This window comes from Oncorhynchus mykiss, chromosome 2 (assembly GCF_013265735.2).
Source record: "Oncorhynchus mykiss isolate Arlee chromosome 2, USDA_OmykA_1.1, whole genome shotgun sequence".
Classification (NCBI taxonomy): Eukaryota; Metazoa; Chordata; class Actinopteri; order Salmoniformes; family Salmonidae; genus Oncorhynchus; species Oncorhynchus mykiss.
Genome location: NC_048566.1, coordinates 38,923,897 through 38,937,447, shown reverse-complemented (window position 1 = coordinate 38,937,447; position 13,551 = coordinate 38,923,897). Strand labels below are relative to the sequence as shown.

The following is a 13,551-nucleotide window of genomic DNA, read 5'->3' as shown; positions in this document are numbered from 1 at the left end:
TGAGGGAGCGTGCAATTGGCATGCTGACTGCAGGAATGTCCACCGGAGCTGTTGCCTGAAAATGTAATGTTAATTTCTCTACAATAAGCCATCTCCAATGTCATTTAAGAGAATTTGGCAGTACGTCCAACTGGCCTCACAACCGCAGACCACGTGTAAAAACACCAGCCCAGGACCTCCACTTCCGGCTTCTTCACTTGCGGGATAATCGGAGACCAGCCACCCTGTCTGTAATAAAGCCCTTTTGTGGGGAAAAACTCATTCGGATTTGTTGGGCCTATGCCCACCCATGGCTGCCCAGTCATGTGAAATCCATAGCTGGGGCCTAATTTCTTTAAATTGACTGACTTCCTTATATGAACTGTCACTCCGTAATTCATTGAAATGGTTGCATTTATCATTTTGTTCAGTATAGAATGGACCATTACCGTGCACCTGTCTCGCAACGGCGGCATGGGGGGAAAAAATACACGTCATCTATGCATTTAAATAGCGAATGGAGGACGCTTTGCCTGAGGTTCATTTTCCATGCCAGCCAGGTAGGCTATACTCCTGTTGTAAAGCGAAGCAATGTGCTTAATATTAGGAAAGTTGATAAATATAGTAGGCCTAGCCTATAGAAAGCTGATGGGATCCTCTTTTTATTAGAGGCCATCAAAACCCTTTTCTCACACCATTTCATAGCCTATAGAAATGTTGCTCAAAATGAGCTCTTATGAAGTGTTTGATTTGATAAATTTTATTGATGTCAGAGTGATTAAAGGGACAATGGAATGCTGAGTACCAGGCAGTTAGCAAGTTTGGTAGACTACTAATGACCATCAGCAACATCAGAGCTTAGAGAAGCCTAGTAGTTACTACAACTTAATGTTCACATGGAATTTAACATGGTCAGTGTAACAGCTCTAGTTGGACCCTGCGCTATTGTTTTTAAAGCAATAAACCTGTCTAACACGCATCATGATGATATTTGCTCGTGTCCATACAACAAGTAATTTGAACTCTTTAAAAATAGCTTAATCTTTGACAAATGTTTTACCAGAACACCATGTGTTGCATAACCACGTTAGCCTGGTCCCAGATCTGTTTGTGCCGTCTTGCATAGTAATAACCTTAGGAGTCGCCAAGACAGCACAAACCGATCTGGGACCAGGATATAACAATGTTACCATTCAGGAGAAATAAACATGTCGACAATACATAAGTTGTCAAGGAATCCATGACCATTCTGAAATCATTTCCATTAACTGTTGTCAGGAAATATGACTTAAAGTGGTGCTGATAATATATATAGTGGACTTTGAGACACTACGGAAAATACACATTTATTGAACGTGTGCTTGAGCAACGCATTTCCGACAATGATGAAGCAGCAGTCTTGGGGCTGCACCCGTTGAACGTGCCCGGGACTTCGTTTTGTATGCAGGGTCGTGTTCAATTGGGCACCCAGTGCAAAACAATGTTTCTTATTGGACAAGTCCAGGTAGTTCCTTCCTGTTTCTGTCCGTTTTCTTCCATTTGGTACCTAATGAACATGACCCTGAGAAAGGCTGGGGCTGGTCAAAAGAGGGGTCACAAGACCAGGACCTGTTTGGCTGAGGTGAACGGCTGCATGGCAGTGTCCAGTGCTTTCCGGAAGTCTTGGAGGCCTACCTCAGAACAGGCAGGTGCGGTCAGCTTTCCCTGGCGGATCAGAGAGCAGAGCTCATCCAGCATTCCCCGTAAGGCCCCCTCATCTGGGGAGACAGAAATATACAGACATAACATATTATAAGCCTTATTATAAAGGCATTATAGAAGCTCATGCATGCAAACTCATCCATATAACAGGTTATAAAGCATCATATCGGCAGGCTATTGAAAGTAACTTTTGACCCTGGACATTCAGAGGGACAAAATTAAAGGTACCATGTGTCTCACTCATAGCTTGGACCCACTATAATGGCATGTGAGAAATGCAGAGCATAGATCTGTCTCTCCATACTCCTACCTATTTTGTGTGTGTGTGTGTATTGTATCTGGCTCACCCTGAGAGTGGGTTCTCTTCCACTGGGTGACCCAGAACCCTTTGACTGTCACATTTTTGAAAATCAGGGCACTCTGGGGAGAGGACAGACAATGATTTGTTTGTAAGTATGCACAACACACACAAGTGGTTTCCATAGGTATTAGCATTTAAAAGCTATCGCCATGTTTGTGAGATGGAGAGAGAAAACAGTCTGTTGAAATTGTTATATTATAGGAATTATAGGAAGTAGCAGTCTTACCACAGGAACAGTGACTGGCTGCTTGGCCATCCCTCCATACGTCACCATCGACCCTCCAACTCTGAAAAAGTTTGTGGGGGGGACTATTTACTTGATCAGATATCAAATCCACTTGAATCTCAGAACATCAAGCTATGGCAACAAAGAAGGTTCAATTCAGTCACCTGAATACTTACTGTAAGTGACGGAGAAGTTCTGTTGCACTCTTTCCCCCAACTCCGTTCAGTGCCAGCTTAGGCCTTCGACAGGTCTATAAGGAAGTTAAATAGTGAATTTACATCCAAGGAAAGATCATTATCAGAATTTGGCCCTCAGAGCAGTGTTGATATCCACAGACCTTGAAAAGTTCCTTCATTTCATGCCGCCTCAGGGTCTCCTCTTTGATCACATGACTGGCGCCCATAGCCTTCAGCCTGTCAATAAGCTGTGTGAGGTCTGGCCTGTGAAAAGGGGCACACAAGTACATGCAGTTCTTCAACACGGGCCTTCTTGAATACGCAACCTTGCTTAATATAATCACTGCTCTAAGGAATTTTCTATATCAGTCCCTCTCGCACAAAATACATCACTTTATTAGGGCAGTAGGCTATATTATGACAGTGAGTTACTTACAACAACCCTGGTCTAGTACAAGTACTCTTTTCATTATTTCCAGCTGATAACCCAGTGTTATCATTAGAGCTGGAACCCCCCCCCCCCAAATGGTTTTACTTCAGCTGCTGAAAGGTCAAATTCTTAATCAATCACTAATTCACAGATGTTCCCTTTTTGAAATGTAGCTTAGTGCAGTATGCATTGGTTCTAATCATTTGGCACCAAATCGAAGAAATCAGACTGAAACAGGGAGGGAGTCGAGCGACTACCCGGACCCCATAAGAAACACATTTTCTGTTGCAAAAGATTTTGAGTTATGTGCCCTGATGAATACGAAACTGGTCGTTTGGATTTACCGGTCTCTGACCACGTTGATGGTTTGGATCCCCCTTGCAGCAGCGATCTGTATGACAGCCTGACCCACACCACTGTTGGCTGCATTCTGGATCACTGTGTCACCTGGAATGAACTCACATGCAAAGGGCAGTGCAATAAACATATTATACAGTGTAGTGTGATGAAGGAAAGTTAGGTTCTGTATAAAAAAAAGTAACAGCTAGCTTAGCATCAACTTGTTGAAATGGTGAACTTAGCACACCTGGTTTCAGCTCCTCAAAGTCAGAGAGCATCCTAAAGGCAGTGCAGGGGTTAACGCCCAGTGTGGCTGCAGAGAACAGGGGGATGTCATTGGGCAGAGAGATCACATCGTTTTCAGCTAAAACCGCTGCTGTCCTCCACGTCCCTGCTCAGAGAGAGAGAGAGAAAAGGACGGGGTCGTATTCATTGGGAACCAAATAGAAGAAAACGGACTGAAACAGGGAGGGACGTTTTAATCATGTGTGCCCCACCCTAATGAATAAGGGCCCGGGGCCTAATTTATAAACATTTGCGTGGGCACAAAATATGTCCCAAAACATAAGTGCGCCAATTCAAGCAAAAGTTGGCATTTATAAAAACTGAATGTCACATGAAAATGTACTTATCCTCCAGCAAACCTTAGACCATGCATATGCACAGTTTCTAGTGGTTAAAGTATTGCATTGCAAGAAGGCATGAGTAGCCTAGTAGTAGCCTTGTGCAAATGCGTAATATGATGACACTCTTATTCATCACAACAACAAAATAAAAACAGGTAGGCCTAGCGAAATATAGTAACACGATGCAATCATTTGCGGTTAGTGAGAAGAGTGTAAACCAATTTATCTTTGCATGCTAAAATAATTACAAGTAGGCACACTGCATATTCTATTTTTTTTTTTTCATTTCCATGATCAATACAGATAAATTCCTCACCTTTTCTGACTGTGATGGTTTCATAGACTGTAGGCCTGTAGGCTATTTTGCGAACAACAAGTTAGGATAGGCAACCATTTGCCCCATCATTTAAATTGGACCCACTTCACAGTAGTAAATAGTGTGCAATACAATCTGAAGTGCAGTTTAACGGTAGAACATTTTATTTTTAAGTAAAAATTTTTTTTTTATTTGACCCCTTTTTCTCCCCAATTTCGTGGTATCCAATTGTTAATAGCTACTATCTTGTCTCATTGCTACAACTCCCGTACAGGCTCAGGAGAGACAAAGGTTGAAAGTCATGCGTCCTCCGATACACAACCCAACCAAGCCGCACTGCTTTTTAACACAGCGCGCATCCAACCCGGAAGCCAGCCGCACCAATGTGTCGGAGGAAACACCATGCACCTGGCAACCTTGGTTAGCGTGCACTGCGCCCGGCCCGCCACAGGAGTCGCTGGTGCGCGATGAGACAAGGATATCCCCACCGGCCAAACCCTCCCTAACCCGGACGACGCTAGGCCAATTGTGCGTCGCCCCACGGACCTCCCGGTCGCGGCCGGTTACGACAGAGCCTGGGCGCGAACCCAGAGTCTCTGGTGGCACATACTTTTGGTCATGTTATGCATATCATAACCATTGCAGAATAAATTCCTCACCTTGATGAGTCCATATTCCCATTGTATCCATATACCAAATTACCATGCATATCTCTCATTTAATTGGGACCATTAGTTAAGCTATTATAATTTCAAGTTTTTGCTCCATGCATCTGACAGGGTGCACGGTTGATAACATACAGTTGAAGTCAGAAGTTTACATATACCTAAGCCAAATGCATTTAAACTGAGTTTCACAATTCCTGACATTTAATCCTAGTAAACATTCCCTGTCTTAGGTCAGTTAGGATCACCACTTTATTTTAAGAATGTGAAATGTCAGAATGATAGGAGAGAATGATTTATTTCAGCTTAATTTCTTTCATCACATTCCCAGTGGGTCAAAAGTTTACATACACTCAATTAGTATTTGGTAGCATTGCCTTTTAATTGTTTAACTTGGGTCAAACGGTTTGGCTAGCCTTTCACAAGCTTCCCACAATAAGTTGGGTGAATTTTGGCCTATTCCTCTTGACAAAGCTGGTGTAACCGAATCAGGTTTGTATGCCTCCTTGCTTGCACACACTTTTTCAGATCTGCCCACCACTGTTCTAGAGGATTGAGGTCAGGGCTTTGTGATGGCCACTCCAATACCTTGACTTTGTTGTCCTTAAAGCCATTTTTCCACAACTTTGGAAGTATGCTTGGGGTTATTGTCCATTTGGAAGACCCATTTGCGACCAAGCTTAAACTTTCTGACTGATGTCATGTGATGTTGCTTCAATAGATCCACAATTTTCTGTCCTTATGATGCCATCTATTTTGGGAAGTGCACCAGTCCCTCCTGTAGCAAAGCACCCCCACAACATGATGCTGCCACCCCCGTGCTTCACGGTTGGGATGGTGTTCTTGGGCTTGCAAGCATCCCCCTTTTTCCTCCAAACATAACGATGGTCATTTATGGCAAACAGTTCTATTTTTGTTTCATCAGACCAGAGGACATTTCTATAAAAAGTATGATCTTTGTCCCCTTGTGCAGTTGCAAACCGTAGTCTGGCTTTTTTTTGCCGGTTTTGGAGCAGTGGCTTCTTCCTTGCTGAGCGACCTTTCAGGTTGTCGATATAGGACCTGTTTTACTGTGGATATAGATACTTTTGTACCGGTTTCCTTCAGCATCTTCACAAGGTCCTTTGCTGTTCTGGGATTGATTTGCACTTTTGCACTTATCTCTAGGAGACAGAACGTGTCTTCTTCCTGAGTGGTATGGCGACTGCGTGGTCCCATGTCTATACTTACGTACTATTGCTTGTACAGATGAACGTGGTACCTTCAGGCATTTGGAAATTGCTCCCAAGGATGAACCAGACTTGTGGAGGTCTACAATTTTTTCCTGAGGTCTTGTCTGATTTCTTTTGATTTTCCCATGATGTCAAGCAAAGAGGCACTGAGTTTGAAGGCAGGCCTTGAAATACATCCACAGGTACACCTCCAATTGACTCAAATGATGTCAATTAGCTTATCAGAAGCTTCTAAAGCCATGTCATTTTCTGGAATGTTCCAAGCTGTTTAAAAGGCACAGTCAACTTAGTGCATGTAAACTTCTGACCCATTGGAATTGTGATTAAGTGAAATAATCTGTCTGTAAACAATTGTTGGAAAAATTACTTGTGTCATGCGCAAAGTAGATGTCCTAACCGACTTGCCAAAACTATAGTTTGTTAGCAAGACATTTGTGGAGTGGTTGAAAAACGAGTTAATGACTCCAACCTAAGTGTATGTAAACTTTTGACTTCAACTGTACAGTAGAATTTAACAGGTGAACAGACAGTTGATATTTTGCATTGAAGTGTGTAGGCTACCACTAAGTAGGCCTACTGTAGTTTCATTTTTTTCCCAAAGTAAACAATGTTTCAGAATTCACAGGCAGTGCAGCATATTTAGGTTTGGGAAAAAGTGAATGCAGGTCTACAACAAATTACAATTGTTTTTGTCTTTCAGAAACAGTCAGATACCGCAAATGTCACTGCAAAAGAAAACATTCTGCCAACACCCCCAAAGACATTTCATCAATTTCACCATTACTATTTCCGTTAGATACTGTCTTGACCTAATTCCAATACTTCCAAACAGCAAACAAGGGCGTTAATTGTGACCATAAAAGGTGAACCATGGGAATTATTCAGGAGAAGTTATAATGCTCGTTCACGCGTGCGTAGTTTTGCGACAGGTTTGATTTATAACAAGAAACATGCGTATGTATGGCGTCATTTATAATCGTTGCATATATTTCACAAGAAATATCTGCGTGCGCCATTTCTGAAAAGACTGCACACATACAAAAATATTGAGATTCATAAACTTGGCGCACTCCCTACATACGCATGTTTCCGTTACAAATCAGACCCGTCCTGAAACTGTGCGCGCATGAAGCATTAAAACTCTGCATGAAAAACACCCATCATCCACCTTTTATGGAGACAACATCTCCCTTATTTGCTGTCCACTTTGGAAGTATTCGAATTAGGCCGAATCGTTTCTCTAAAGGAAATAGCAACATCAAACTTGATTAAATGTCTTTGTAAGTGATGGCAGAACGTTGATCTTTTGCAGTGACATTTACTGTTGTCCTAAGCTATCTGACAGACAAAAGGTTCATGAAAGACAACCATTACAAATTGCTGTGGACCTGTAAACAGACCGTCTGAATTTAATATGGACTAATGTTTTGGGATTTACTTTTTCCTCTAACCTAACCTCATTGCCCGAAATCTGAAACATTGTCTATTCACAGCGGTAGCCATGCATACGTCAATGCAAAAGCTCAACGGTCTGTTCACCTATTCAATTCTACTGTATGTTATAAACCAGCTTCCTTTCTGATACATAGAGCAAATTACTTGAAAAATAGCCTATCTCGTGGGCCCAATTAAATGAGAGATGCACATGATATTGTCTACTCAAGAAATGCGAAATTTCAGTATTCAGACGTAAGCTACAGAAGTAACCTACAACTGTCTGTTCCACCATTAATAAACTGTGCTGCGGATTGGATGACATACAGCAAAATATTGAAATGACCTTTTCTGTTTTACCACTGTGAAGTGGGTCCAATTAAATGAGATGGGACGAATGGTATCCTTGTTGTAGGCCTATGCTACCTCGTAAGTATAAAACCATCACAGAAAAGGTGAAGAATTTATTATGGAAATTCAATAAATAATGGCCTAGGAAATAGATACCCATTACTAATTATTTTAAAATGCAAAGAAACAAAATATAGATTCTCTCTTCTTAACCTGTTGATTGCTATAAATAAGCCTGTCCCTCATATCCCCCATGTGCAAAACATTCAAATCTACTTGCAACACAATTCTTTAACCACTAGAAACTGCACGTAGGTATGGTCTAAAGTTTGCAGGAAGGTGAGCACATTTTCACATCTAGTTCAGGTTTTATAAATGGCAACTTTAGCATGAAAGCTGGCGCATGCATGCTTTGTGGTCTATTTAGTAGATTCACATGGTTTATAAATGAGGCCCCTGGATTCTAAAGCATGAAGGGCTTGAATGTAAACCTAGATAGATATCTCATGAGCAATAAAGTATTAACTTACCTAATCCAGCATCTCTTGGGATCACCCAGTCCCCTGGTCTGAGTGCTTTCACCTGGCTGCCCACTTCCAGGATCTGGCCCACCCCCTCGTTTCCTCCTACTGCTGGAAGGTCAGGTAGGATGGCATAGGAACCTACAGGACCAAATAGGGACATTGGCTTTAGATATAAAACAACTATGGTTAGGATCAATTTGATCTCGATCCAGTTAATTCATGATAGGAACTCAACAATAAATGCAATTGTCTGTTTGCATGTCACCAGTGCTGTTTTTTTTATTTCCTTTTTACCTTGGATCATGTTTATGTCAGAAGGGTTGATGGGGGCTGCCAACAATTTTACAAGGACACTCTTAGCACCAACAGAGGGAAGCTCCATGCTCTCCAACCTGTAAAACACACAAGACACATTTGAAGCCTCTGGATTCTCTCTTCAGATAAATCTGCAACTATGACAGTACGTCACGGCAGCATTGCACTTACATCCAGAATCAATGGTACACAGTACTCAATATTTTCCTGAGCTAACATTCTTACTGAACAACTTGAGACGGGTCGCCGTGGTTTCTGTACAACAGGGCCGTACAACCATTGATTGAAGATTCAGTTGAATACCTACAAATACTACCCCTCGCGCTTGATAGCTGTTGTTGTAGGGTGGTGGATCCACTGATGAATGTTCTACATACTGTATGCCTCCTCACCTCGGTTCTTTTACATAATAACCATGCGATACGTGACACCTTCATTTTAAAACATAGAAAGCATGAACCCGTAAACCCAGCCATCTTGGATTAACCCTTGGCATGCCAGAGTCAAGCAGGGGTCCCACCACTTCCGAATTCGCCAGGCAAAGTACCGCCCCCATTTATTTTCAACAGGAGCAAGTAGCGCAATGCGCAGGAGCGGCGCTCTGCTCTACGTTATGCAAATGTCACGCTGCTACCGCTGCGGTTAACCAAGCAGGTGAGTAGCAGAAGATTGCTCATGAATCACAGTTCCGCCTGTCGTTGGTTATGGGCAAGCGCAACAAGGACAGATGGATGAAAGCAAATCATCGCTATGTCTGGTTTTCCAATTCTATATGATTTTGCTTTGCTAGAATACAGACACAATATTACAAGGTCAATGGCATGGAGGAGGATTGCGGAGATTGTTGGTGTTGATGCTGGGTGAAGAGAGATTTGCACAATGTTTGCTTGTGCTGCTCGCTAGCTATGAACATCAAGCAACCTAAACCTCAAAACTGTGATCTATGCTACCATTTGTGAGTGTGTTGCGTAAATTAAATTGTGAAATGTGCCCACCAATGGACAGAAATCAGAAAACACACATTGTAAATGATACAGTAAGCATCCATTTCCCATGTAATATGCTATCAATTGTATGATGGTATCTTAACATTATGATTCTCATATATTATAGTTTATTGCTCTTTCATTATACGTGTGTCATGACTGATTGTTATAGCTCACTTCCTGTAAAATACATAGGCCTACATCACATACACATGAATGGGTACTCTGGGTAAAGGAAATTGTGGCCATCAACACCAATATCTCCTCTACTGCCACTGACCTTCTGATTTGGTCTTTTTATTCTAAAATCATTCTCTGCAAATAAACAAGGTAGAATTACAACGCTCCCCACGTCACATTATTTCCCTTTTTGATATTCTTCCTTAACCTATAAATTGCCAGCTCCTTATTTTCAGGTACAGTACCGCACCTAGAATATAAGAGTTGGATTTGCATAAACAATTGAATGTCAGAAAAATCATGGAGAAAATCTGGTTTATGGTTATCCTCATATACATGATCTACTTCTATCATTTTAAATGGAGAACATATAGCTAGCTCATCAATATGCAAATTATGTGTGCGTTTAGCTATTCTCTGCGTCAGATGTACAATGACAAAGGGCACATTGATTGCACATGCCCATTAGGCCAGTTATGCCATCATACTGTAGGCCTATGGCTGCATTGGTGATGCATATCAAATCAAACTTTTTTTGTCACATGCGCCGAATGCCAACAAGTATAGACCTTACAGTGAAATGCTTACTTACAAGCCCTTAACCAACAGTGGAGTTCAAGAAGAGTTAAGAAAATATCTACCAAATAAACTAAAGTAAAAAAAAAAAAAATAATAAAAAGTAACATAATAACATAACAATAACGATGCTATATCAAATCAAATAATTTTTTTAATTTGTCACATACACATGGTTAGCAGATGTTAATGCGAGTGTAGCGAAATGCTTGTGCTTCTAGTTCCGACAATGCAGTAATAACCAACGAGTAATCTAACTAACAATTCCAAAACTACTACCTTATACACACAAGTGTAAAGGGATAAAGAATATGTACATAAAGATATATGAATGAGTGATGGTACAGAGCGGCATAGGCAAGATGCAGTAGATGGTATCGAGTACAGTATATACATATGAGATGAGTATGTAAACAAAGTGTCATAGTTTAAAGTGGCTAGTGATACATGTATTACATAAAGATGCAGTAGATGATATAGAGTACAGTATATACGTAGACATATGAGATGAATAATGTAGGGTGTGTAAACATTACATTAAGTAGCATTGTTTAAAGTGGCTAGTGATATATTTGATATCAATTCCCATTATTAAAGTGGCTGGAGTTGAGTCAGTGTGTTGGCAGCAGCCACTCAATGTTAGTGGTGGTTGTTTAACAGTCTGATGGCCTTGAGATAGAAGCTGTTTTTCTGTCTCTCGGTCCCAGCTTTGATGCACCTGTACTGACCTCGCCTTCTGGATGATAGCGGGGTGAACAGGCAGTGGCTCGGGTGGTTGTTGTCCTTGATGATCTTTATGGCCTTCCTGTGACATCGGGTGGTGTAGGTGTCCTGGAGGGCAGGTAGTTTGCCCCCGGTGATGCATTGTGCAGACCTCACTACCCTCTGGAGAGCCTTACAGTTGTGGGCGGAGCAGTTGCCGTACCAGGCGGTGATACAGCCCGCCAGGATGCTCTCGATTGTGCATCTGTAGAAGTTTGTGAGTGCTTTTGGCGACAAGCCAAATTTCTTCAGCCTCCTGAGGTTGAAGAGGCGCTGCTGCGCCTTCTTCACGGTGCTGTCTGTGTGGGTGGACCAATTTAGTTTGTCTGTGATGTGTACGCCGAGGAACTTAAAACTTACTACCCTCTCCACTACTGTCCCATCGATGTGGATAGGGGGGTGTTCCCTCTGCTGTTTCCTGAAGTCCACAATCATCTCCTTAGTTTTGTTGACGTTGAGTGTGAGGTTATTTTCCTGACACCACACTCCGAGGGCCCTCACCTCCTCCCTGTAGACCGTCTCGTCGTTGTTGGTAATCAAGCCTATACAGGGGGTACCTGTACCGAGTCAGTGTGCGTGGGTACAAATTAGTTGAGGGAATTTGTATATGTAGGTTGGGGTGAAGTGACTATGCATAGATAATAAACAACGAGAAGCGGCAGTGTACAAAACACATGTAGGGGGGAAAGGGGGGTCAATGTAATAGTCCGGTGGCCATTTTGACTTATGGCTTGGGGGTAGAAGCTGTTAAGGAGCCTTTTGGTCCTAGACTTAGCACTCCGGTAACGCTTGCCATGCGGTAGCAGTGAGAACAGTCTATGACTTGGGTGACTGGAGTCTCTGACAATTGTATGGGCTTTCCTCTATCATTATGATAAGCTGCTAAATGGGTTCACATAACTGATATCCTGAGACAGAGTGACAATCAAATAAAACTGATTGGAGATCTCTCACCTGGACAAAAAGGTCATGTCCATTTGAGAAAGCAGCACAGAAACACAGACAAATTAGAGACCAATACCCTTCACCCCTTTTTGTTGCAAAATTGTGATTTGTGATGAATGAACATTGACACTAGTTAATCTTGAAAAGTGAACAATTGAAACAAGTTTAAACACTTCAATGAATCAACATTGAATTAACCAGAATATAATTTCAAAATGTACAAATAATCGAACTTCTTTGTAAATGTTAGACATCGTAGTAAGTGGGCTATTATTGCTAAAGCATATTTTTGGGGGGACAGAAACAGCCATACCAGAGGTGGCCAACCTTTCTCCACTCTATAGTCTACCTGGGTGAGCAGACTTCTATTCCAGCCCAGCAATAATACACATTATTATCAACTCATTAGGTTTGATAGTGCTGGGCTGGAACAGAAGCCAGCACACTCAGAAGCCAGCACACAAGGATTGGCATGCTACAGTTATAATCAGTTTGTAGCCTACATTGTTTCGGACTTTTAACTGTATTGTAGTACACAACATTTGCTAACATATGTACACATACAACCCATGGCATACAAGGATGTACAAGCAGTCTCTTGGGACATTCACTGAGACCTCTTCATTTTCAGACAGGCTTTCACAACTCTCCATATTAGAGGACAGACATCAAAGAAACAGGCTTCAGTTTATTACAATTAGACAGCCCTGGCTATTATCTCTGTGTCTTCATAGTTTTCCTCTCTAGAGACTAAAACTGGAGAATATTTTAATGTCATCCCACAACCTGCCCATCTAACCACTACACCTACTCAGTGGCGACCCATCCTTCAGGGCAGATGGGGCAAATACCCACCTGTTTTGAGCCCAAAATATTTTTAGGTATTTTGTTGTTGCCTGTTTTGCATGTTATTTTGCCATTAATACGTGTCACATATCAGTTTGCAAACAATGTAAAAATAGAAAACCATTGAGTTGATAAAGCCACATACAAACATGGTTTCTTTTTTGCTTTCTTGAGTAAGGCAGGTCCAAAATGCAGGTGTTTCAGCCTAGCTCAGTGCTTTCTGTGGTGGTGGGGCAGCCAGCGGACAATACGGAGCGTCGGGGTTGGTAATGTTCTCTAGTTGCGTTGTGATTGGCTCAGCATTCTGTCAGTCATGGGGACACTACTACACCGCAAAATCTATGGGGAGAACAAAAAATTCAAGCCCATTGGCTTTTTCCATAGAGTTACATTAGAAGTACCCATCCAAGAAGGCTCAAGGTCATTGGCCACAGATAATATCACGTTTTATCTACCGTAGCTTTGATTGGACTGATCATGTCAACATCATACTTTCAAAATCTTACCTAGCAAGCTAGACAAGCAGACTTCATAATGAATCACGTCAACAATCTACTGGCAAATCCTTTTCAATCCTTGAC

General features: G+C 41.8%; 1 protein-coding gene across 3 annotated transcripts; it reads right to left on the bottom strand.

The window, feature by feature from the left end:
• Window positions 1-1,304: 1,304 nt before the first annotated feature.
• Window positions 1,305-9,210, bottom strand: LOC110489198 (enoyl-[acyl-carrier-protein] reductase, mitochondrial). Of its 3 annotated transcripts, none has more exons than XM_021561835.2 (10): window positions 8,979-9,210; window positions 8,655-8,752; window positions 8,367-8,498; window positions 3,460-3,603; window positions 3,218-3,320; window positions 2,605-2,707; window positions 2,444-2,517; window positions 2,268-2,328; window positions 2,028-2,100; window positions 1,305-1,736 (listed from the first exon to the last, which is right to left on the bottom strand). In XM_021561835.2, exons 1-10 carry the CDS (start codon window positions 9,149-9,151, stop codon window positions 1,573-1,575), a joined length of 1,125 nt encoding a protein of 374 aa, XP_021417510.1. In that variant the 5' UTR covers window positions 9,152-9,210; the 3' UTR covers window positions 1,305-1,572. The 3 variants fall into 3 exon arrangements, with proteins under 3 accessions (XP_021417510.1, XP_021417503.1, XP_021417517.1); XM_021561828.2 differs by having other exon boundaries at window positions 8,901-9,208; XM_021561842.2 differs by having other exon boundaries at window positions 8,983-9,143.
• Between the last annotated feature and the right edge of the window lie 4,341 nt (window positions 9,211-13,551).

What these genes read in the sequence shown, in the direction of transcription:
- LOC110489198 (XM_021561828.2), bottom strand. Translation starts at nt 9,151, where the DNA reads ATGGCTGGGTTTACGGGTTCATGCTTTCTATGTTTTAAAATGAAGGTG. An exon ending in CCCAAGAGATGCTGGATTAG is followed by an intron (nt 3,604 to 8,366) that starts GTAAGTTAATAC and finishes CTCTCTGAGCAG; the next exon opens with GGACGTGGAGGACAGCAGCG. An exon ending in CTTTGAGGAGCTGAAACCAG is followed by an intron (nt 3,321 to 3,459) that starts GTGTGCTAAGTT and finishes AGTTCATTCCAG; the next exon opens with GTGACACAGTGATCCAGAAT.